Source organism: Hippoglossus stenolepis, chromosome 10 (assembly GCF_022539355.2).
Source record: "Hippoglossus stenolepis isolate QCI-W04-F060 chromosome 10, HSTE1.2, whole genome shotgun sequence".
In the NCBI taxonomy this organism is placed as follows: Eukaryota; Metazoa; Chordata; class Actinopteri; order Pleuronectiformes; family Pleuronectidae; genus Hippoglossus; species Hippoglossus stenolepis.
In genome coordinates, this window is record NC_061492.1 from 12578669 (window position 1) to 12602093 (window position 23425).

General features: G+C 41.8%; 1 protein-coding gene across 4 annotated transcripts in view; it reads left to right on the plus strand.

Annotated features, from left to right (window-relative positions):
• The window catches only part of evla (Enah/Vasp-like a), a 38658-nt gene that overhangs the window by 10459 nt on the left and 4774 nt on the right, over window positions 1-23425 (plus strand). For 3 of the 4 annotated variants that reach the window (XM_035167889.2, XM_035167888.2, XM_035167887.2), the window contains exons 2-6: window positions 12403-12571; window positions 13467-13647; window positions 19200-19257; window positions 19861-19922; window positions 20814-21749. In XM_035167889.2, coding sequence (XP_035023780.2) covers window positions 12403-12571; window positions 13467-13647; window positions 19200-19257; window positions 19861-19922; window positions 20814-21749 — 1406 coding nt within the window. Of the gene's footprint in view, window positions 1-12402; window positions 12572-13466; window positions 13648-14548; window positions 14979-19199; window positions 19258-19860; window positions 19923-20813; window positions 21750-23425 lie in introns of those variants that run through there. The other variant, XM_035167890.2, reaches the window with a different exon arrangement.

A 23425-nucleotide genomic window follows, 5' to 3' on the forward strand; every position in this document is an offset into this window, starting at 1 on the left:
GATCAATCAGTTGTTATGAGGGAGAGGAAGAAGAGCAGGAAGGGGTAGATTTCAAAATAATGGACAATGAGGTTTGATGTATACTGTACAGCAGCTGCTTAAACCTGGTCTATATCATTTAATATGTTGGACACAAGGACCTGCCAAGCAATTACAGTGAGATAGTAGCAGGTCGATGTGGCCAAAATTTTAAATCAAGATAATAATGTTCATAACAGTTGATATCGATAATTTTTATTATTATTATTGATTTTAAGTTTAGAGACTGATTTTTGCTCCTGAGTTTTGGTTCTAAACTCTTTATGAGCATAGAATGACAAACACTTTAAGATCAATTATGTGTTATACATTCTCATATATATATATATATAATATTCATTATATTGATATTTATGTAAATTATACTGCGATAATTATTTATATATTTTTTTGCATTCTTTGCTGATAGCTGAGATGAATAAAAAAATGACACTTAATTTAAACATAGCATGAAATTTCTATAGATATGTACCGCGTTGTATATACACGGTATAATTTCTAAATGTATAAGAATATCTCATTCATTTTGTCTTAAACATTTATTTAATATTGTAATACAGCGTGATTGCAATGTAATATCGTATAAACTGTAAAAATATAAAATTTTCCACTCTGAATTAAGAGTAGAAAGAAATCATAATAGTAGAATTATAACATGTAGAATCAGAGTAAAGATTTTGTCTAATATGTTAATACATACGTGGCTGACCCTCATATTTTATGTTGGTTTGTAGAATGAAATGAACTAGTTTCTCATTGATGTGAGTTATTTTGGTGCCAGTATAGAGCTTAGAGGCCTTCACACTTCATTCATACATACATTCACATGCACTGCAGTGAATTGTAATCCATGCACATTACACAGTCAGGAGAATACAGAATATAGGTCATTCATTCATTCCCACTGTTCTTTGTGTGAACTAAAAGTAGCAGCGCTGCAAACCGATACATCACGGCTTGAGATTGAGCTTTTTGCACACAACAACAACCGGGTCGTTCAGCTAAGAACATAAGCACATTAATGTGGTTTGCATTAATACCATTAAGACCGCAGTACGACAGTATAGCTCCACCACCGCCACCCATTTGGGGCTTGATTGCCGCCCATTCTGCATTACTGTACTTGTGCATCTGCAAGGCGGGGGTTACATAAACACACTGTGATCAAAATCTGCACAACATGATGGGTCAGGGACTCTCAGGCTTTGACACAGTGTAGATTATGAGAATCTGAACTGAGCTGTGTGCCACTGCAGTGTCTAATAGTCCTTTTGTTAGTGGCTCTTTGATGCATTAATGGAGGAGATGGGAATATTTCTATGCCATTAAAGCTCAGTTTAAAATGTTACAGCCTCGGTATCGTGGCTTTGATTAAGATTTCTATGAAACCCTATTCTGTGCTCAGTATTTGCAATAGAAAGTACTGCACATATACAAATGTAGACTTTTGCACCGTTTGACTGAATAATAAATAAACAGCTGAAGTCAGTTAATACTGTATTTAACATGCAGTAAGAGGTTTGGTTTTAGCTTTTGTATTAAATCCAGAGCTAGCCCTAGCCTTTATGGGGCCTAAGCAGAATTTGATTTGAGGGACCCTCACCGCCTTGTGCCGCCAATACCACTGATCATCGCCCATGCTTAATTATTCACACACTGTATATCTAACACACCCATTGTCAGTTTTATTAGTTGTAGCTGTGTTGCTTATACCAATGCCAGCCTTTATGCGTCTATGGTGTTTAATCTTAAAGGGATAGTTCACTGAAAAATGTAAATTCACTCATTATCTACTCACGACTATGTCGATGGAGGGGTGGGAGTCTCAGGGGTAAACAGCGTTACTCCTAAAGTGTTTTGTGGACGCAAACACTTCTCCCACCCCTCCATCGGCATCATGGTGAGTTGATAATGAGTGAATTTACATTTTTCGGTGAACTATCCCTCTTAATGAGTATGCACACACGGACAAACATGACTTCTGTCAGACAGATGGCGAAAAAGAAATAGTGTCGATTCTAAATTACCAAATCAGCCTTTTATTACTTTGATGGCACAAGCAATTACTCTCGCTCTACCCACAGTCATAAAAAACATAAAAGTAGATTAAATAGAAATGACCCTTTTTAATAAAGATCCAATGGCTATGCTTGAAGATAATGCTTTGGTTGTTACGGCTATAATGAATCCAGAATGACATAAACACTGTGTTCAGTGAAAGCAGCGAACTGGTGCAGACATGTGAGTAATTGTGGCAGAAAGCAGATGTGAGGAGGAGTCAGGCTTTTGTCTTAAGTGCACGACCAACGTGCTTCAATCAATCCACGAATCTGCCTTAGAATATAATAATAATTATGGTGGGACCCAGGATATTTTCTGTAGTTTACCCAGTTACAGATGTTTCTTAAATGTATGGTAACTATTGGCAGGTGCTGCTAAGTGGCTGCACACAGTAACACACAGCGACCGCAGAGCGCGTGGCTAAGACGTAAACTACACTCACTGAGACATTCACTTTGATACAAGGGGGAGGCGGGGCCTTGCTTAATTAATAGGATATTTTTTCATTTTAGAAAACAGCTATATTTAAAGAAATAGTGTGGAATTTTGGGAAATGTATTTATCTGCTTCCTTGCTGAGAGGATGGATGCCAATATTTTTACGTTAAGCTAGAAGCCTAGAAGTTTAAAGACATGGAGACATGGAGAAAAGTGACGAGGAGCCGTGACTTCTTGGAGTTCTCCTACATACAGTATTTACCTACACAAAGAAATAATGGTATCAATCTTCTCATCTGAAAAAAGGGTATTTCCTCAGAATGTATTTTTACCTTTAGAAAATGTCCAAGCTGAGCCAATAAAAGCTTAACAGTATTTATTTAAGCAAGCCATTTGATATCAAGTGTTAATAATCCATCACAGTGCCCACAGGAAGTCTGAGTTTTCCACTCGGGTTTCTGTGGGACTCGTGTAGTTCTGGTGGTGTCTTGTTGTCTCAGTTTAACATACTCGTAGCTTCATAAGGCCTTGGAACAGCAGTGTTTTTAGCTAAATGCTAATGCTAACCTGGCAACGTGCTCTCAAAGACAGTGCTAGCCTGTAAGGGTTCAGCATGTACGTTTACCTTGTCTGCCATCAGAAAATACAGTTTAGGCTAATTTAATTTTTACCAGATGGTGGCGCTAGAGAAAAGGTCAATGGCTCCACTAATTTTTACAAGGAAATGTTTACATGTGTAGAAAGTACTCTGTGGTTCTTCTTGACCATAAACAAAAATGGACGACATGACAGCTCCCCAAGCCAAAACATCTTGTTCGCCCCCTGGTGGATAGCTGCAGGATAGATCCGAGACCTGTTAGTGGAGCCTGGATCAAAGTGGTGGAGAGACGAACCAACATTACCATCCAACATAATTGAGAACATTTTAATATAATATCTAGATAGTAAAGGGATATTGAAGATAATAGCTCTATAAGGCTGTGTCTGACTGTTCATTAGATTTAATTACCCCGTTCCTTCTTGGCAGCATTGTTGCATCACATGCTGCAACAATCCTGCAATCCTTGGAATCTGGCATCCGTCGCGTATCTCGCTGTTTCTTTCAGAGAAGCTAAATACGCTTTGTTTGCTCACTTACAAATGACCAGGCTTCACACAGTTTCTCAGCAGTAAAGTTGCTGTGTGCTTTTTTTAGTTCCCGCAGGCCTCCCTCCCTCCATGTGCCTGTGAATAGTACTTTCCCCGTGGAGCAGATTAGAGGTCTTGTACGAGAGTTAAGTCCTGGATAATTTAGATTTAAGACTGCAGTGAGGTAATGAGCCGCCTGCCAGGCTCTGTCTGTAATCCAGTCAGTCAGACAGACATCGTCCCTCTGTCAGACGGACCCCCACACACACCCAAAACACACACACACACACACACACACACACACACACACTGAGGCATCCATACTGTTAATGTATACACCCCCACCCATGCTATACAAAGGCGGCGCCCCAAAAGGCCCGGTGAACCCTGGAGTCTATAATCCTCAATGTCACCATAATAATAACAGACAACTAACTGAATCCATACACAGTAACCAATCTGTGTGTGTGCTTGCCTCTGTTGTTCTTAGCTTTTCCCTCACTAAAAATACCAGTGAGTTATTTTGGGTGTATGCATAGCATGGGTACCGTAATGTTCTGTGTGTGGGTGTATAAGTATGTATTTCCTTTCCTGTCTGAGGAAAGAGTCGCAGCTCCTCACAACACAGTGTGCATTTGAATTTGGAGCTGTGTTTTATATTTCACAGTAGTCTGGTGGTTTGTTTGTCTTGTCCACATCTCCGCTTCTGTCCAGCATAAACACAAACAGGATGGATCAATTAGAACATGTTTATTTTACAGACTTAACTGTATGAAGTTGACATAGTTTGGTTTCTCTCAGCAATCAAGACATATTTCAGAAAATACTTCAGAATGAAGATGACATTACTTGTGACCACGGTCTGGACCAATAGACAGGTGTAAAAACGCCCTCAGACCTCCTGAGTTGATTTCTAATCCCTCTTTGACTCTGACTGTAAAGCTGCTTTCAGACATGCACTGAACTCTGCAGACCTCCATATTTTCTCCACAGGATGTGCATGTGTGAATGCAAATGTCTGAGTGAGAGCCTGCGCACCTGGCCCCCCGAGTATACAGTATGTCTAAATTCAGGAGAATTGGACACCGCTGGATTCACTGTGAGTGAGACACAGATGAAGATGTGAAGAGAGTTTGTGGTGATAAGAGCGTTTAAAAAACATCACGTGATCTGCGCAGTAGAATTAATACGACACATCCTGCCTCTGCCGGCTGCTCCACCTCTTGCCTAAATAATGCGATGGATTTGTTGCTGTTGTGAACGCGTCCGTGCGGAGATCCCGCTGCATTTGTAAAGTCCGGACCCAATTGTCCAGACTTTATGGATTAAGTCACCAAACAGGCTTGAATGAAGCTGTGTAATTATCTCTCCTGCTGCACAGGAAACTAGTTGGATGCTTTCTTTTTTTAAGGAAGTTAATTAGCATGAAATAAACAGATTAATTTGATAAATGAAGTTGTGACCAGCTGTGCAGATCAACTGCTGCCCCCATAATATGCAACACATGATCAGGGGTAACTACTCCGTTCATCAGATTGTCTCTTTTCATTATTAGACCCACATTACACGGTAGCCGATATGTGTTTTGTTATTGGATTGCGTTTGTCCTTTTAAGCCTTTAGTAGAGTTTTTAACATTTGGTTTTCCTCACAGAAATAACGACCCAACAAATCTAAACTGCTGTCGTGAGCGCGGCGTGAATGACTCATCGTTTGTTAATGTCTGTCCGGGCGCCCTCCTCTCTGAACCAACACTATAAAACAGCCCCTGCAACAAAAAGCTAATGATATTAGAAGCTCTGCCCTCAGGTGGTGCCCAGAGAGAGCGCCTCGTACGCCCCACCACCCCGACCCCCTCCCACAGTATATCAAGGAAACACTTTCCCACCCTCTCACAGAAACATGGTATGATGCTCCTAATACACACTCATGTGTACAACATGGTATATTGTGGACTGGATCAGGTCTCTTCTTTCTGCTAATGGACGGGCCTCGAAGGAACAAAACACAGCCATGATGCTCAAAGTGTGCTTGTATGGGATTTATGTGTAGGGGGGGGAGGGGGCCACATATGTCCAACCATGTGTGCAGCGAAGTGCTTGGCTTAATTCAAAGGCCTGGGAATGTGGCCTCCTTTTCACCACTCGCCGATGAGGCTTATTTGACATGAGGAAGCGCTCAGATTGGCAGGAGCCTTCATATCCTCTCTGCTCTTGATTTTCATCTCTTTCTCGCTCCCTTTTCTGTCTTTTTTTTCCTCCTCACCCTTCTCATGCTGCCGTTTTGAGGTGAATATTACTGAGCCTCCGCTGAGAAATCTGCTTAGTCCAGCAAAAACAAGGTGAAATGCTCAGACGGAGGCTGGCGGCCAGATCAAGTCAAGTTGATCCTTTTTCCAGGAAATAAGCAGACTTTAAACTCTAAACTCAGACTACATGTCTTTTCTCTTTGCCAGCACATATATATTGTCAGCCAATGGCAAAAAAGACAGGCTTTAAAAATATTTGTGTTCATCTTATTAGTGTGTCAATGTGGTGTGCGAAGCGTACAGTATTTCTTTTCTTATTCATGAGCTGGCAGTGGGGAACTGCTAATGCATTTTTAAAGATAGTATATAGAATGTATAAGAGGGAAATACCAGCAGGCTGAAACCCTCAGAGGACTGGAACGACCTAAAGTGGGAAACTGCTCAAATGATCAGTCAGCTAAAGGTCGTACAGGAGCATTCAGGACCTTTTATTAAACTACTTAGAGTCGCTATAACCTATTTATTTATATAGACAGGGGATCATAGGGCTACTTTAATTTCATAGGGGGTCACATATAAACAAAGATAGAAGGAAAGGAATACTGGACCAGCATTCACCAGCTGGCCACATCAACTTTATACAATCACTACAATGGCAGTGAATAGAGCATATACCTCCGCCAAGGCCCAACAGTCCCTTTTTAAATTCAGTCAGCTGCACCAAAATCCCAGCTCGTCCTGTCTGAATGTAGAAGTGTCTCTGGGCCAGACACTGGATCCCAAATTGCTCCTGACGACTGTGGCGACAGCGTGTGAATGAGTTGCATGACTGAGAGACAAAGCGTTACATATCGAAGAGTGTCAACTGTACTGTAAAGTACTTTGAGGGGTTGTTACTTCTAGGAAAGCACTACATACTGTGAATGCAGGCCATTTACCTAATTGCCCACACATAGTCAGACATCAGTATTCTAAGTATAAGTACTTTTTTGTCTATAAATTATTCCCTGAAGAAAATAACCCCCCCCAAAAATGTCACAGTTTGAAAGAAAAGTAATCCTGCATACGGATCCACGCAAAAATGGAATGTGGTCTTTGTTGGCCCGTGTCCCATCCTTCCACTAACTTTCATGGAAATCCATTCTGTAGTTTTTGCGTCATCCTGCTAACAAACCAATGGACAGGAGAAGAAACATTACCTCCTTGGTGGAGATAATAATATTGTGTAATGTTGTGTTGACTGTTGTTCTGCCCCCAAGTGGCTAAAATGTTCAGAACATGGAGGAATTTCTGCATCATCTTGCATCTTCTGGTTTCTTTTTCTCTTTTCATTCCATATCTACACATAATGTGTTGGAAAAGCCAAAGTGCCAACTAGCGACATATCTTGTTTCTTTCTTTTAACTTCCCTGATAAAATGTAAAATCTTCTTCACTGTTGCTTGAGTCTGACCTTCATTTCCTCCTGATCTCAACATCAGTTTGATTCATCGTGTTATTTTAATGTCACTGATTGCGATCGTCAGCTTTCTGACCTTTTTCACATTATGCCTGCGCGGCCTTCATCACGGATCCAGTCACTCCGTGTCCTCTGCCTCTCCTCGTCCTTCTACTCCGTCACACATTCTTATGGCTGAAAATCCATCATGAGTCAAACATTTGAGCTGGATTTAATTTTTTTGTTAAGTTGGTCGCAGCAGCTGTGATGTTAAACAGCTGTCATGTGCCCGACTGGGCCTTGTCTCATCCTAAGTCATGTGATGTAGAGAGAATCCACCACCGTCTGTAACTGGATCATACACAGAGGCATTTAACCCACTGTCAGAAGTAGTGAAATTAGCCGAGCGGCTCTGTGAAGTTCAGTGTTCGTGCAAAGGAACTAGATAACAGAAACTTATCATCATGTGTTGATTGAGCAACACACTATATATAAAGAACCAGCAGACGAGACATTCTTTATTTCTGCCCGCTTGATGGGAAGTGAAACCGTCAGCATCGTGTTTGAGGGGCTACATCCCCCTGACCCAAACTGCTCCAGAAATAGGGCCTGTTTTTGTAAGAGGATCCATCAGCAAGACACAGAAACCCCCCCTCTCTTTTCCCAATGAGACTCTGGTGGTCTGTCGGGTCTCTGAAGTGCAGAGAGGTGTCCGTCTAACTTTTGCAGAGATGTAAGAAACATGATGTCTGTCGTTATCCCATAGGAGCTTCACCTCAAATATGGAGGCAGTGAAGTTTTCAGTCTGCTGTGTCGTCCTTCCTGGTTTATCAGTGATGACATTCACGATTACTTCCCACTGAGAAGGACAAATATTGCTTTTTGTTTTTCTTAACCTTGAAATATATCAGTGAGACTATTGCAATGCCCCATCTTAACATGCCTGCTAGGAAAAGGCTGCTGGACTCTGAAGCTGCGCCATCGCTGCCGCACAAAGATCTGTTCACCTGATTATTCAAAGTTCAGTGAAGCTCAACCTAATACACAGAACCTCGAACTGGAGAATCAGTTGCTGTTGTTGTAAGCACGCTGTTGTAATGATCCACAAAGTCACTTGTGAGTCCGTCGCTGCTACAGAGCTTGTTTATGTAAAGTTTATTAATATTGAACGTATCACATTTCCAAATCTCACCAAATTCAACACTGCACATTTGAGTGTTCAAGAGTTGAGTCGATAAGATGAACAGTTCTCAGGATATGCGAAACACAGACAGAGAGAGATTTTCTGGATTTAGAAGATGATGACAGTTGTGTGAGGTTAAGTTTGAATGTTTGCGTCCGTGTCAAACAGGGTTTTATATTTTGTTTGTAGTGAGTTGATGGATTTGGATCCTGTGCTATTTTTAAATGTATTTGAGGAACTTCACATTCGCATCTGTTTGTGTTAATGACAAATGTGTTTCCTGTTTGATTTGGAACTTCCTGTTGGTCTGTGGATGGAGGATATTTATTATGCAACCAGCATCTTGCTTTTGTCTTGGTTTTACCATCCAAGCCTGAGACTAAATCAAACAAGAATGTCACTCAGAGAACTCAAACCTCCATCAAGGCCACACATGCCTGTATGCAACCACATTAGGGTTGCATACTAACCCAATCCACTTAACATGCCTCATTTATTTCATCAAGATCCATGAATTATTCTGTGAGAAATCGATGAAAATCTGTAAAGACAGTGAAAACAAATCCTCCATCCGGACCTGCGCCAATACGTTCTTTCCTTTTCCTGTAATCCCACTAACAGACAGACAATCAAACCGAGACGAAAACATTAGCTCCTCACTGGAGGAAATTAATCTCTTTTGATTCTGTGGTTTAACTATAAATCAGAAGCATTGTCATTCATTTGTGTTTTGATAACTTCATGTATGTTGCTGCTGGTTAACTCAACAACAGTTGTGCAGCGAGGAGTGATGGGTATTTGACAGAGGGAGGGTGGCTGTAATGGTGGGCGTTGTTTCTGAAATCCATCTGTCGAGAAAGCTTTGAAGAGATGTGCTGTGCAGTTTATATTGAGACTTTCAAACATTGTTATGTGGAATTAGACATCTGTCAACAGCTGTCGAGAGATTCCAACGATGAAATGATTTTCAGATGAAAGATTTCACCTAGAAATAAAACCATGTTGATATCTGGTTATTATGTCAGATTGAAAACTTTACTTATAAATAATATTTTCAGAAAATCCATCCAGAATGCACTTAGAAACTAACATCAGCCCCAGTCTGCATCTCTTCTATTAAAAATCCATTAATTGTAGAAGATGGAGATGCAGGGTGGATGTGAAGCTGCTGTCTCATCACTGCTGAGTTATTTGAGGCTGTTCAGACGACCGCAGGGGAACCGGAGAGCAGATGAGAGCAGGGAAGTGAGAGGAAACCGGATGAGACCAAACCATGTGGTGGTACAGTCCGGTGGGTGGGGGGTCTCTCAGGTGTCATGTCATCTTCCTCCTGCAGAGCAGCGCGACGGAGGAAAGGTTGTCGGAGGAGGGGGTGGTCACGTGTTGGCATTTTAATGTTACCGGCGTCCTCAGGGCCTTGGAAACAAGTCGCAGCCACGAGAGACAAGATCATGTGTCAATTAATTTACATATCTGCTTTCGCCATTTTTATTAATATTATTTCATTTTTGTTTTTAATGTAGTAAATAACTATGAGTACAAAACATCATTGTATAATTTCATTAATTTCAGGCCCAGTAGTCAAGACGATAGAACAATTCAGTCATTCATACTCCGTAAGCACAGCGTGTGTTCTGTGTTATAAAGGGTTTCCTCTGGGTAACGTCTTTAAAGGGTGCTGACGAATCTCCAGTTCATCATTGCAAAGACTCAAATATTATTGTTTTGTAAAGTTTGTTTGTAATCGTGGATTTAAAATATGACTCGAAGGAACAATCTTTTGCACTTGATAACTTACTGAAGATGTGTCAAATACTGATGAAACTGTAACAGGAAGTATAAACTTAAGCTAAAGCTGCAACAATAATTGGAGTCACTGATGAATTTCTGTACATCTGGACCTGACTACTTTGTGGCATTTAATAGTTATTTCATTGTTAATCAAGAAAATAACCAGTAGGGAATAAAAGTTGAAGTTAAAACTTACAATTTTAAGTTGCAGCCCTATTTAACTTTGTCAAGTCCTTACATTTTCCTGTATGTGACAACACAAATGTGTGAGTCAGTTGCTCTGGACATCATGAACTTTTCCTGTCAGCCCCCTGGTAAAATGTCTGAGTGAGACCATGTAAGAGTACAGCAGGAAAATGTCATGAGCTGTCAGACACGAAGAAGACGCAGATGAAGATGTCAACTTGGAAAGAAAACAAAATTGGATAAGGGACGATGTGCTGCAAACAATAACATGTGATATCTGCAGCAGAATTTATACGTCATGTCCCGCCTCCTTCATACTCTACTCGGGCGCCCCCCCTCGTCTGAAAGCTCCGGACATTCTTCTGTTGTTGTGAACGTGTCGGACCTGAACAACCTCTTGTTGCATTCTGCATATACAGGTTATGTCTGAAAAGCAGCTTTAAAGTTGGGCTGCAGATATTGCAGCACTATAGTGTATTGAGAGTCACTAAGCACATTAACAAAGCCCCTCGCTTTGCTTTCCTTGGCCTTCACGCCAGCAGCCTGCTAATGTGCGTCTGAGAGTGGCTCCCCGAGGTGTCGGAGGTGAAAACCAGAGAAGCATTTAGACACTTCACAGGTTCCGCAGTTTAACTTCACCTCTGCGTGTCCATGTCACCTCTTGGCTTTAACACCTCCGGGCACACGTGGTGCTGAGGTCATAGCTGTAGTCTCACACACGGCACATATGGCTCGAGCTGTGTTATCCTGTCGGTGGTCATTTTGTGATGTGATTTGTGATGTGATAAAGCCACATGAGTCCGTTGCCAAGCGCGTCCTTTTTATTGGTTCATTTGCTGCGGAAGCTGCTGTGTGTGTGTGTGTGTGTGTGTGTGTGTGTGTGTGTGTGTGTGTGTGTGTGTGTGTGTGTGTGTGTGTGTGTGTGTGTGTGTGTGTGTGTGTGTGTGTGTGTGTGTGTGTGTGTGTGTGTGTTATGTGTTATGTGTGTTATGTGACTTTTTTACCCAATGCGTCTGCAGCTGGTTTGCTGATCAAACACTTTTGCGTTTTTAACACACTTTATCATTACCCGACACATCGTGCACACCCTCCTGTACACGTGTGTACATGTGCTATATAATGATGCCACCGCACCACAGTAAAGGCTGGATTTACCAGGGTTGAGCTTTAGGTTGACGTTCCGTTTATAGCTTTTAAAAATGGCAACACGTGCTCTCGTCAGTATGCACAGGCTGCTGCATTCCGGCAGTATGCGTGTTTATGTTGCAGTGGTCATCTGCTATCTGCAGAAAGGTGTGGCTTCCCTCAGCTCACCAGATAATTACACCCTAACTCTGTTTTATTGGTTTTAATCCATTGATCACATTTTAGGGGTAAGAGAGTGCAGTGAAGCATCTCTATAATCCAATATTCTCAACCATTAAAAGAGCCGCCCAATCACACCCACTTTCCAGTTATTTTCTCTTCCGTTCGCTTTTATCTCTTAACTTAGCTTCTCGTGAAGGACTTCTTTCATTATTCTTTGTAAAATCACTGGGCTTTGAAATCTGGGCCTCAGTGGCAAAGGGTAAGGTCGACGTGTTTCCTTTTATCAGTCTTAATGAAGTTGTAGGAGCTTTGAATGATTTTTTCCTTCACTGAATCTATTATCCAGCACCTGGTATAAAAATAGAATGACTACCTTTTAACATCTTCTTTGGCAAGGACACATGAAATGTTGTTGAATGATGATAGAATTATCAATATTCTTGTGAAAACCTTTGTAACAAACCACTCATTCCCATTTATGCCGGATTAAAGAAACTGTATATAACATCGACTGGCTCTCGATACCTCCACATCCAGCAGAATGATGTTAACACATTCTTTCTTTGTCCCTCTTTCTGCCTCCAGTGAACAGAGTATCTGCCAGGCGCGGGCCTCGGTCATGGTCTACGATGATGCCAGTAAGAAGTGGGTGCCCATTAAGCCCGGGCAGCAGGGCTTCAGTCGCATCAACATCTACCACAACACTGCCAACAACACCTTCCGAGTGGTGGGCGTCAAACTGCAGGACCAGCAGGTGAGAGACGGAACGAAAAGGATCAATATTACTAACTCTGGTTATTGTTTAGTTCATTCTCATATAATCTCCACACTCCTTCCTCAGATACTCATTTGTAATGTTTCACCACAAAAGGCGTTCATATTTGTTTTGTATTCATTCACAACCTAAGTCAGAAAGATTCAAGAAATAATTCCCAGTCATGAGAACGACTTGGAAGTTGGGCTTCTTCTTGGACAAACAACTTTTCACACCTTCGGTCAATTTACATATTAACCTAACCCCTAATATCATGTCTTAAGACTGTGGGGGCTCGGCCGAAACCGGGATTTGAACCAAGAACCTTCTTGCTGTGCGACGACCACTGTGCTGAATGCAGCTATAGCTGCTATAGCATAAAAAAGAGTGAGAGTTTTTACAGCTGAGTAAAATGAACAACCGTGCCCTGATTTAAAATACAGCATGATGTGAGGTCATATTATAATTCAATGGCCTTTTTTGTCAGTGCAGATGTTTGTTTCTTTCTCCAATGTAATGGAGGAATTTTAGATTTAATTATGATCCCTCAGTAAAAGAGTCAACCCTTCCTCCAAAATAGATGCTCATCTTTCATGACTGAGACAACTGAAAAAGATCTTGCATTTATTTAAAGAAAATCATAGAATGATTGTAGCGTGAGTTTGTACTTTTTATCCTCGTCCTTCACAACACTGGTTCTGTTGAGGTTATAAAACCATCAGTGAGGCAGATGGACACTGTGGTCAAATCTCCAAACAGCTGTTAAATTGTGAATCTCCTTCTGCTCCTTCGACACCAGCTGATGATGAACATTGAGAGAAATCTTGTTAATACTTGTTAATACTAGACATGTCTTCTTTGACTTCACAGCATCTTTTGCTCTCTTGCATTAAAGGTGGTGATCAACTACTCCATAGTGAAGGGCCTGAAGTACAATCAGGCCACTCCGACCTTCCATCAGTGGCGTGACGCTCGCCAGGTCTATGGGCTGAACTTTGCCAGTAAGGAGGAGGCCACCACCTTCTCCAACGCCATGCTGTTCGCCCTCAATGTCCTCAGCTCACCTGACGGCGGAGGTAAGGATTCATGACGTATATATAGAATAAATTCATCTTACATAATTCGAATTCCCACCTCTAACCATTATTTAATCCATTCATAAAAAATTCCTTTCATGATCAATATTTTCCATGAGGCGCTAATACCCTGGTTTGTGTTGGACTCTCTGTCGGGCCATGAGGTTGTTCTAAGACATTCTCTGAATGTTTCAGTGGGTCATGTTTTATCTCCATGGAGAAATGGTGGGGGGGGGCAGACTCTGTGATGTTTGTGTGTGGAATGTCAGATGGATTTCACATCAAATTCTGCCTCTAATCTGTGAGCAATACAAATCTATTTTTAATAACAAAACAATGTTTTAACACAGTTTGACTATGTCGAAACTCTGAATAGTTCTTCACTCTTCTCTATTTTTTTAAACACAATGAAAAACGTTTTATAGACAACAGTAGCATGAAGATGATTGACAAGACGACATTCAAGCAACACACAATAATCTAAACTGTTGATTATATGTCCACATGTAGCTGCAATGTTCAAAGCCTATGTTTCATAGGACTGAACAAAGCTGTACTGCCCTCTGCTGGTTCATAACACGTATTGCAGATGCACTCTAGAATCCAAACAGTTATTGTGGCTGGTTGCTAAGTGGAAAGTTGTTCTTTTATCCTCATTTAAAGATTTGTTTTCATATGTTCACCTCCAGTCAACAGCTGATGGAGACAGAAAGGAAATGAGGGGAGCGAGAGGGGGCATCAAGGTCGTTGGTTTGCATCTCGTGTTTTCCCCATCTACAGCTTCACTGTTGCATTACTGACCATAGCTTTTCAAAGTAAAACATAAGAACTGTCTAAAGCATGGAAGCAGCCTTATTATAGATGTAGTCAACTCAGCAGATTTGTGTTTTTTTATGTGCTTTCTACATGATCAGACCTGAGCTGTATTAGAAGTTGAAGTCACAAATACTCTAAGAGTTTATTTAATAGCTTCTGAGCAGCTCTGGTTACGAGCCACTTATAAGTTGTGTATTTAACTGAGGTGTCATCCCATCCCATCCTTGTGACTCTTGGCTAAAATATCCCATAAGGAGCCTTGATGTCGTGGCTCACTGCGCTCACATGGCAGCATGATGGGCCTGGTCCTGCAGGGGAAAAGTGTGTCTGTGTGAGGAAAGGTTTCTCGTTGACGTCTTGATTATTCTCCAGTTCTTGACAGTACTAATAGTAAATAGGACTTTTGGAAACATCACTGGTACGTTGGATACTTAAGGGAGAGTCTCTCACTATGTTGACTCCAGAGATTTCACCTGGTGTCCTCAGGCGGGTTTCTTCAGCCATCATCACCCTCAGTAAGTGTTGTGCTGTAGAGGGAAGATGTCATGCACATTCGCAGTGGTAACAAGCTGCTCGGCGAACAGAGGGAAGTTGAGCTTCAACTATTTCTTCACAATGAAAAAGAGACATATTGTGTAGATGATTGTTTCTTATGGTGCTGATGAGCTGTGATATAGACCTGCATGTCAGTAATGTCTTGAAACGACATTGTAAACATTACAGAGGTGAAATTAGTTAAGTTAAATTAACAGAACAATAATCTAGAACTATTTTGGTCATTGAATAATTGTTTTACTTTCCGAGCAAAGGATTTGATGCTTTTCTTTGCCATCAATTCACGTTTTGGACTCAAGAAATGAGATGTAAGAAGACACCTTGTGCTCTGGGAAGTTTTGATGTGTGTCTCTTCACTATTTATTTTCGACATATACTTGTCTACACATTTAAAAAAGAAAAATGAGGCTGTTGAGGAAGACATTAATTTCATAACTTATACTTTTAAAACTCACATTGGCCTGTAAAAAGTTTATTGACAGAGAGAATTAGTATTGAAAACTGAAAAAGATGGGGGTTTTGTTCTTTTTCTAAGGATTTTTGGCAGTCCATGTGGAATAAACTGGAAACCCTCACCACTGATTTTGGAAAAACTCAGAAAATGTGAGGAGATCATTCAGAAGAGTGCAAATCAGAATAAAATTGAGGGAAGGCTATGGATGCTTAAAAAAAAAAGTAAAATCTGTCTGTTTCTGTGTGGTTTTATCATCTACTGAAAGAATGTTCCTGGAGTACAACAGTGAGGGATAATTGATTTTTCCTTGATTTCATTAAGACGGCTCACATATGCACAGTGGTCTCCTGAGATAAAATACTTACAAGTCTGATCAGGTCTTATCGTCCCCTGAGCTTCCTGTTCTTCTCTGACCTTCCCCCTGGCAACAGCAGAGCACCTCTAGTCACCATGTTAGCAGTAGATACACACACACACACACACACATTTATATATATATACACATTAAGCACAGCAGCACTGCGACACGGGGTGATATTTGTCTCCTTCACATGAGCCTCATTAACGTCTGCAGATGGTTTGTGACGTGTTAATAAAAAGCCTCGGGTTATGTTTGAACACTGAATCCCTGAAGTCTGGAGCAGAGTCAGCAGGTGCATGAAGCATCTGATGTTTTCACTGCATCTGTAGATTTATATTCCTATATTCAGTCTCTGAGTCTCTGCAACAAAATGTAAGGAACAGTGTTGTGCTTATGTTGAACAGTGGACCTGTCATTACAAAGCCTGCAGTGTCAGACACATTCTCATATCAACTCCCTCTTAGCATCTTATTCACAGTGATCTAAAAACTTTTTTTAGATCTGCAGATACTTATTTAGCAGGATCTCTGCAGGGTCTAAAAAAAGTCTTCAGTCTTAAATTCAACAATCTGAATGTTACGCCTTAAAATGCTTGAATGCATTAAATGTTACAGACTAGGTCTTAAACACGTTCAGGTTGGTCTCAAGTGTTTTTTAATGAAAAAAAAAAAATGAAGGATTCTCTGATTTAAGGTCTTCAGATGTGAATATTTCCTGGTTTCTTTGCTCCTCTAATGACAATAAAGTGAATATATTTGGTTTGTGGACTAAACAAGACATTTGAAGAGGCCATCTCCGGGTTTTTGAAACACAGATCGACAGGTTTTACCATTTTCTGACATTATATGATAATCAACAGATTAATCGATAATGAAAATAATCGTTCATTTCAGCTCTCGTCTCCATGTGTTGTAGTTCTTTCTCAGCGACACAGATAAAAGCTGTAATAAAACTACAAACGTCCCCGTCAGAATTGATCTCAGTACACTGTGGCTGTGGGAAAGACTATGGATACCTACTGTCTCTGTAGTTTGAGAGATAACATGGTGTTTCTCTACTAGGCTACTTCACCTTACTTTCAAATTAGGGACTCTGATATTCCTTCATATCTGTCGTACTTGACATAGATCTTAAATATTATAAGACCCCAATCAAAGCAAAAAAATACATCACTTCAGTCTTGTCTCTTTTTGCAGAGAGAGCTTTCTGTGTTTTTAACCCTCTGAATATTTGCTAAATTTAGTGTGCAGCTTCGCCAGCAGAGCACATAATTACCACGAGCTAACGAGCAGAGTTCAGGGGGGTGTCAGGGAGCGAGGAGGAAAAGGACGTCTTCAAGGCATCGCTTCTTTTACTCTGCAGCACAACAAAAGAAATCCAGCAACCGGGTCAAAGCCAGGGCAGCGTGCAAGTCTGTCATCATCAGCAAGTGAAGCCTGCATTTTGCAACCTCCGTCACTCACTGCCTGATGACAGATGATGATCTCAACGGTTTGGTGCATAGGTCAAGTTGGCTTTATGGACAGACTAGAATGTCAGAGGAAATAAAAGATTAAGCCTAACACAAGAGAAAAATAAATATATTACAGGAGGAGGAACCCAAGTTTGATCTGTCTTCATGTACAGACAGAAAAAAAATAACATTAGAAAAAACAATGTAGAGAAACTAAATTACATCATTTTCTTCACTTTTATCAGTTGAATTGTTTTATTATTATCATTTATAAAGCACTTTTAACAGCATTAACCTAAATGAAAGCTGCAGAAAGGACTGAAGTTTGATAACATATTAAAGAGAAAGAAAAAAATCTATTCAACATAGTTAAAATCTTCTCTTTCAGTCGTCTTTGTGATCCGTGCTTTGCTTTTCAAACTGCAGCTCTTCCTCCGTGTTGACTGCCCCCATCGCCCCGCCCGACACCCCCATCCACGCCCCCGTCACAGCCAACGGAAATATCACCCATGGTTGTACTTGATGACACAGTTAAATGACTGGTATTCTGGTGATATGTGATAAGTGCCCTCCCCCTGACGCAGCCCTGTTAATAGATGCCCCAGAATGAGACTCTAAAAACTCACCCCAGGGTTCGGGTGAGGAGGCGGCTGAAGACTGTCTGTAGTTGGTCAACAAGCAAAGTGCTAAACTAAGAAGGTCATGTGGCTGATGTTGATTATTTAACATTCAGCAGAGGCTGTTATCGTGTTGAGGTAGCACCATGAAACCGTGTTGACACAGTGACTCAAACACTGATGATTCATCTTTTATTGAAAGGATTTTATGTCTCTTCATGGATTTCTTTAGAATCTGTGTGGGATCTGTTTTGTTCTGTTTTAGGAGCCGTGATCTTTTCCTGTGCAGCGTTTTTCTGTTTCTCTCTCTCTCTCTCTCTCTCTCTCTCTCTCTCTCTCTCTCTCTCTCTCTCTCTCTCTCTCCCTCCTCTCTCTCTCTCCCTCTCTCCCTCTCTTTGAGATCCTTTTCCTCTCTCCCTCTCTTTGAGATCCTTTTCCTGCTGTGGTTTACAGTTGAGATTCCTGTGGCTGAGCTAGTTACATTATAAACAGATTGTTGGCTCTCTGGGGCAAAGTCACAATACCTCACATGACGCCTGCTGCTGCGTTATGACTGATGCCACTGTTTTATATAAGATGATTCTTGGATTTGTGCCCATATGAAAATGCACAAGCACAAAAACTAAATCCTTTACATTTAAGCACAAAACATATGTTTCAACAGTGTGGTACAATTACAGAGATGATAATACCTATTAGAAAGAAGCAGCAATGTGAAACAACAAAGCTGCTGCAGCATGTAACAACAAAAGTAGCATATTGTACACAAAGATACACGAGGGAGGAAATTTGAAGTATTAAACCGAGGATAAGCTGACACGTTGGTCATCAGGTATTAGTATAAGTATAAAAATAACCCTAAGGAGGATGATGTAAGAAGAGGGAGAAAAGAATAAGGGAAGCAAAGGGACAGAGATGATAGAGGGAGAGAAGCAGATTAGTGTCCAGAAGATAAAGAAAGACCAGAAAGAGGAGGGGGGGGGGAGTAAAATGCGACAATGCAAACAAGATGTAAAAGAGCAAGGCCAGACAGGAAAAGCAGAGGATGAAGAAGAGGAAAAAAGTTCAGTTCTGACCTTTCCCTTTGCTGCAGGTCTTCCTCTCTCTCTCTCTCTCTCTCCCTTTTTCACGTTTACGATGTCCTGACAATACGGACAAAAATGCCCTCGAAATCATATGTTGTAAAAGCTTGTGCTCTGTGCTAAAGGGAAAGTTCATTTTTGCCTCTTTAGACTGTAAGGAAACTGTTGATTGATATAAATTTAGATCTTTTTTCTCTTCCCTTGTCTCTTCCAGGTCCAGTCGTCCAGCGCCAAAATGGGCCGTCCTCAGAGGAGAGTGAGGCACAGAGGAGGTACGAGTTTCCTCAACCTGCTCTGCTGAAGACAAGAGCAGAGATGAAGAAAAACATAAAAAATATGAAAATCACAAATGTGGATAAAGACAAAAGTATGAAGTGTTTTACTGGAAACAGGTTAGGGAAACCCAGTTGAAGTAAATAGGTGGACTAACTATACCAGGTTTATGCTCCACACACACACACACACACACACACACACACACACACACACACACACACACACACACACTACGTCTTAGTTTAATCAGTTCATTGATAGTTTTGTATTGTTTTTTTATGAAACAACAATAACAAAATTTAGAGCAGGTTTAGAGCAGGTTCCCAAACTAGGGGTCAGGATCCCTAGGGGGTCGTGAGACATAGGAGGGTCACAAGATGATTTCCAGAAATCAAATACAATTCAAAATACACTTCTCAATATCATATTTTAGCCATAATTGTTCCAGGATGAGGATGAGACTGGCGACACAAAACTAAAGCATCATGATCCTCTTTGCTGCTGTTTTCTTCTGCAGCACTGTAATCCCTATGAAACCTCTTCTTCATTTTAAAACATTTGAATGACTTTAACAACACAGACATCCCTGTGTTTCACAGGATGATGGAGCAACATCAGATGCAGGCGCACAAGGAGAGGGAGCGACGGACATCAGGATCAGGTGAGGCCTAGACAAACAAACCCACACCCAGCTGTATGGACACACACACACACGCTCTCACACACATGCTGGTCTGGAGACCGAAGGCTGCGCGGCGTCAGCTCCGAGCTACACAAACATTTCAGACAAACAGGTGAAGGAAAAAAAAACCTTCGTGCACATTCAAACTATCAGTAAATGGGTATTTGCTCGCCTTTGTTTTTTTTTATTTGAGAGAACTTATCAGTGCTGGGTCGGGTGAAGCACTCTGTACGTTGCCAAAGCAAACAGGTGATTTTATCATGAATAAATACCAGAGATTCCAGACCCTGCATCCATTGGCTCCAGCAGGTAAACAGGCTTCCCCAGTGTTGTTTGTGTTAGTGTTTCCAGGCCTTAGTTTCCACCACTACTCCCCCAGTCTGTGTGCCCTCGTGCTTTTTTGAATCCGTGCACACGTACAAATGTTCAAGTCTGCCTCTCAAACACACACACACAGACTTCAACATCCTCCTCTGTCCCTGCTGTCAGTGGTGATATCAGTACCCTCCTCCCCCCTCTCCCCCTCTGTCCCTGCAACATGCTGCACTGCCATCTCTTTCTTCCAGCTACTGTTGGGGGGGAAATGCCATATGCTTTCTGATCATGGCTCAGTCATGTTGCATTCTGCTGCTTGTTCTTTTTATGCTATTTTGATTATTTCTTATTTGCTGCCAGCTTCTGTTTTTTGGATTGCTCCTGATTTTCTCATCTTGCTTTGTTGATCAGTTGGTTGCTTTTCATTCTTCTCACGTTTTTCTCTTTTCTGTTTTCCTTTGTTTGTTGCCCTCCTTCGTCGTCCTCCTCTTCGTTTGCATCTCCTCTCTCTCTCTCTCTCCTCTCTCTCTGTCTTTCTCTCTCTGCCCGTCACAGTCGTTTCCACTCTCCAATATAAAGTCTCCACTCCTGTCACTCACCCAGACACACCTCCCGAGTACAGACAGTACAGAGCTAGCACACTGCCACCCTCCTATGTCCGCGTGGCCTCCTCCCCTCCCACCTCGGTCTCCTCTCCGTCTCAGGAGAGAGAGGCAGGGGCTGCTAGGGACAAGGCCCAGCTCTCCTCCCAGCTCTCCACCTCCCTCGCCTCAGCTTTTTCCCCAGTCCAGGCAGGAGTGACCACGCTGGGCCGACAGGTCCGTCAGATCCCCCTTTCTCCTCCCTCCGCAGCCCGCCACCTCCACCTCCAACAGCAGCAACAAGACTTCATGCTCCCCCCTAAACACGGCACCTGGTCCGCCTCTCATTTACAGCAAATGTACGCCCAGTTGCCCCCCTCCTGCTCCCCTCCAATCATGATGGCCATGCCTGTGAAGCAGAGCTTGCCCCCACAGCCCGTTCTCCCGGTGGCTCACCCGCTCCCGCCCGTGAGCACCAGGATGAAGCCCCCACCTCGTGACCCGTGCACGATGACGGGCCCTCACCAACAGTACCCCCAGTACCAGCCCCAGCCTCACTCCAACGGCCAGCCAGACGACCATTACTCCCCTCACTCTCAGCATCTGCCACTCACCCCTCAGCTCTGTGAGGCCGTCCCCCTGCCTCCTCTGATAGGTCAGCCAGCCCCAGGCCCTGCCCCCAGCCACCAGCCCCAGTATCCATCCACCTTCCACCCTCAGCAGCACCAGCAACTACAACAACAACAACAACTACCACCGCAGCAGCAGGTGTACCACCATCAGACCCAGCCCCTCACCACCACCTCCTCCTCCTCCTCCTCACCCCCCTCTTACACTGCAATGTCTGACGGGGGCTCGCCCAAGAAGACCCCCTCCCCCATCCCCCAGCAGACCCCCATGGCCATCAGCAGTAAGTATTAGGAGGAGAGAGGAGGAGGTAGTCTCTCAGCAGAGGGATGTTACTCATGTGTAGTGTTTGTGTGAATGTGTGTGTGAGTGGGAGCAGAACACAATAGAGACCCACACAGATGTTTGTACTTATGTTGCTCGATGACGTCTCCTCTCAGGAGTGTGAGGGTGTGAACATGACGTGACCCACCCTGCTGCACCTATAGAACGAGACCTATAGGGCGAGATAACTGTTATCACTGATATAGCCTAATCCAGGCCAGAGGAATAGGAAACACCTGTGTGGGCTTGTAGAACCTTTAAATCAAACAGTGATGAACTCATTCGGCCTTTTAAATAATAAATAATAGCACAAAAAAAACAAGGTTACCAAGTAAATATCAAAACATCAATTTAAATCATTGAAAGGCTTTTCCTATAACAAAAAAATGTTTTAAGCAATGATTTTAAAACAGGTAAAGTGTTAATTCTAATCTCACTAATTACTAATCCCCTCAGACAAGAAATTCTACAGCCTCTGGGCCCTGATGGCAAAAGCCCAGTCACCCTTGTAACTCTTTTTCAACAAAATTAATAGGTATACACAGGTTCTTTAAATGCAGGTATATTAATAAAAAGTTTGTCTTTCTGGGGTTTTTTTCCTCCATTGTCAACATCACAAACTCACCAACAACTGAGGTGCTCTCTCACCTCCCTGTCTTGCCAAATTAGCGTGCATTAGAAGAATCTTAAAATGAATCCTGAATTTCAGTTGCAGCCAATGAAGGGAAACAAGAATCGGAGAGATGGGGGCCGCAGTTCCTGCCTGGCGCTGGTTAACATGCGAGCAGCAGTGTTCTGCACTAGCTTTTGTAAATAACTTTAGCACAAGAACAACCAGCCTTTGACTTGTCATGCAGAAACAGCACAGGTTACTAATAACATTAAATTAACGACGGCTCGGTTCTGTTCAGTTGTACCAGTCGACCATGACTGTGTGTTGTGAGTCTGCACAACACCAGGAGCCTGAAACTGACGCAGCTAAATGGAATCCAGGCGTTGTTCAAATATATACACCTGTGATCTTTCTTTTGACACGAAACATACAAGTTAAATATTTTGGTCCTGGCATGTCAGCAAGTGTTTTAATTAGTGAAAACATCAGAGGGAAGACAAACATCTCCTGAAAGTAGGAGGATGGAAGCAGTGCAGGCTTATAAACTTGACCCAGAAAGAAACTGCAGGGGTTTTAAAATATGATGAGTTCCTTTAAGTTTATAATAACTCACCTAATTCCTCCAGGATTAGGGATTATGTAAAAAAAAAATGCTTCAGCTCCTCGTATATTAATTTTAAAAGGATTTACACAACCTAAAACTAAATTTTAAAGTCACATTTCAATCTCAGTCAATAGTTCAACTCCAACGTTCTGCGATACAATAACCCTTCAACAAAATGAGTCATTTTGAATATGCATTTTTCAACATATGACATTAATTTGTCAGATTTACATCCAGACAGCTTAAGTTTTGCATTTATTAATTATGCTCTGAAAGTCATCCTGCAAAACAACCTTTGAAACATGCTTTAATTACTTAAATTCAACCTTTTGTCCTTTTTATATCACAGTTAATTATATTATAAGTTGTGGCTCTTTTGATATAATATTTATACAGACATTGTGCAGTGGATCATAGT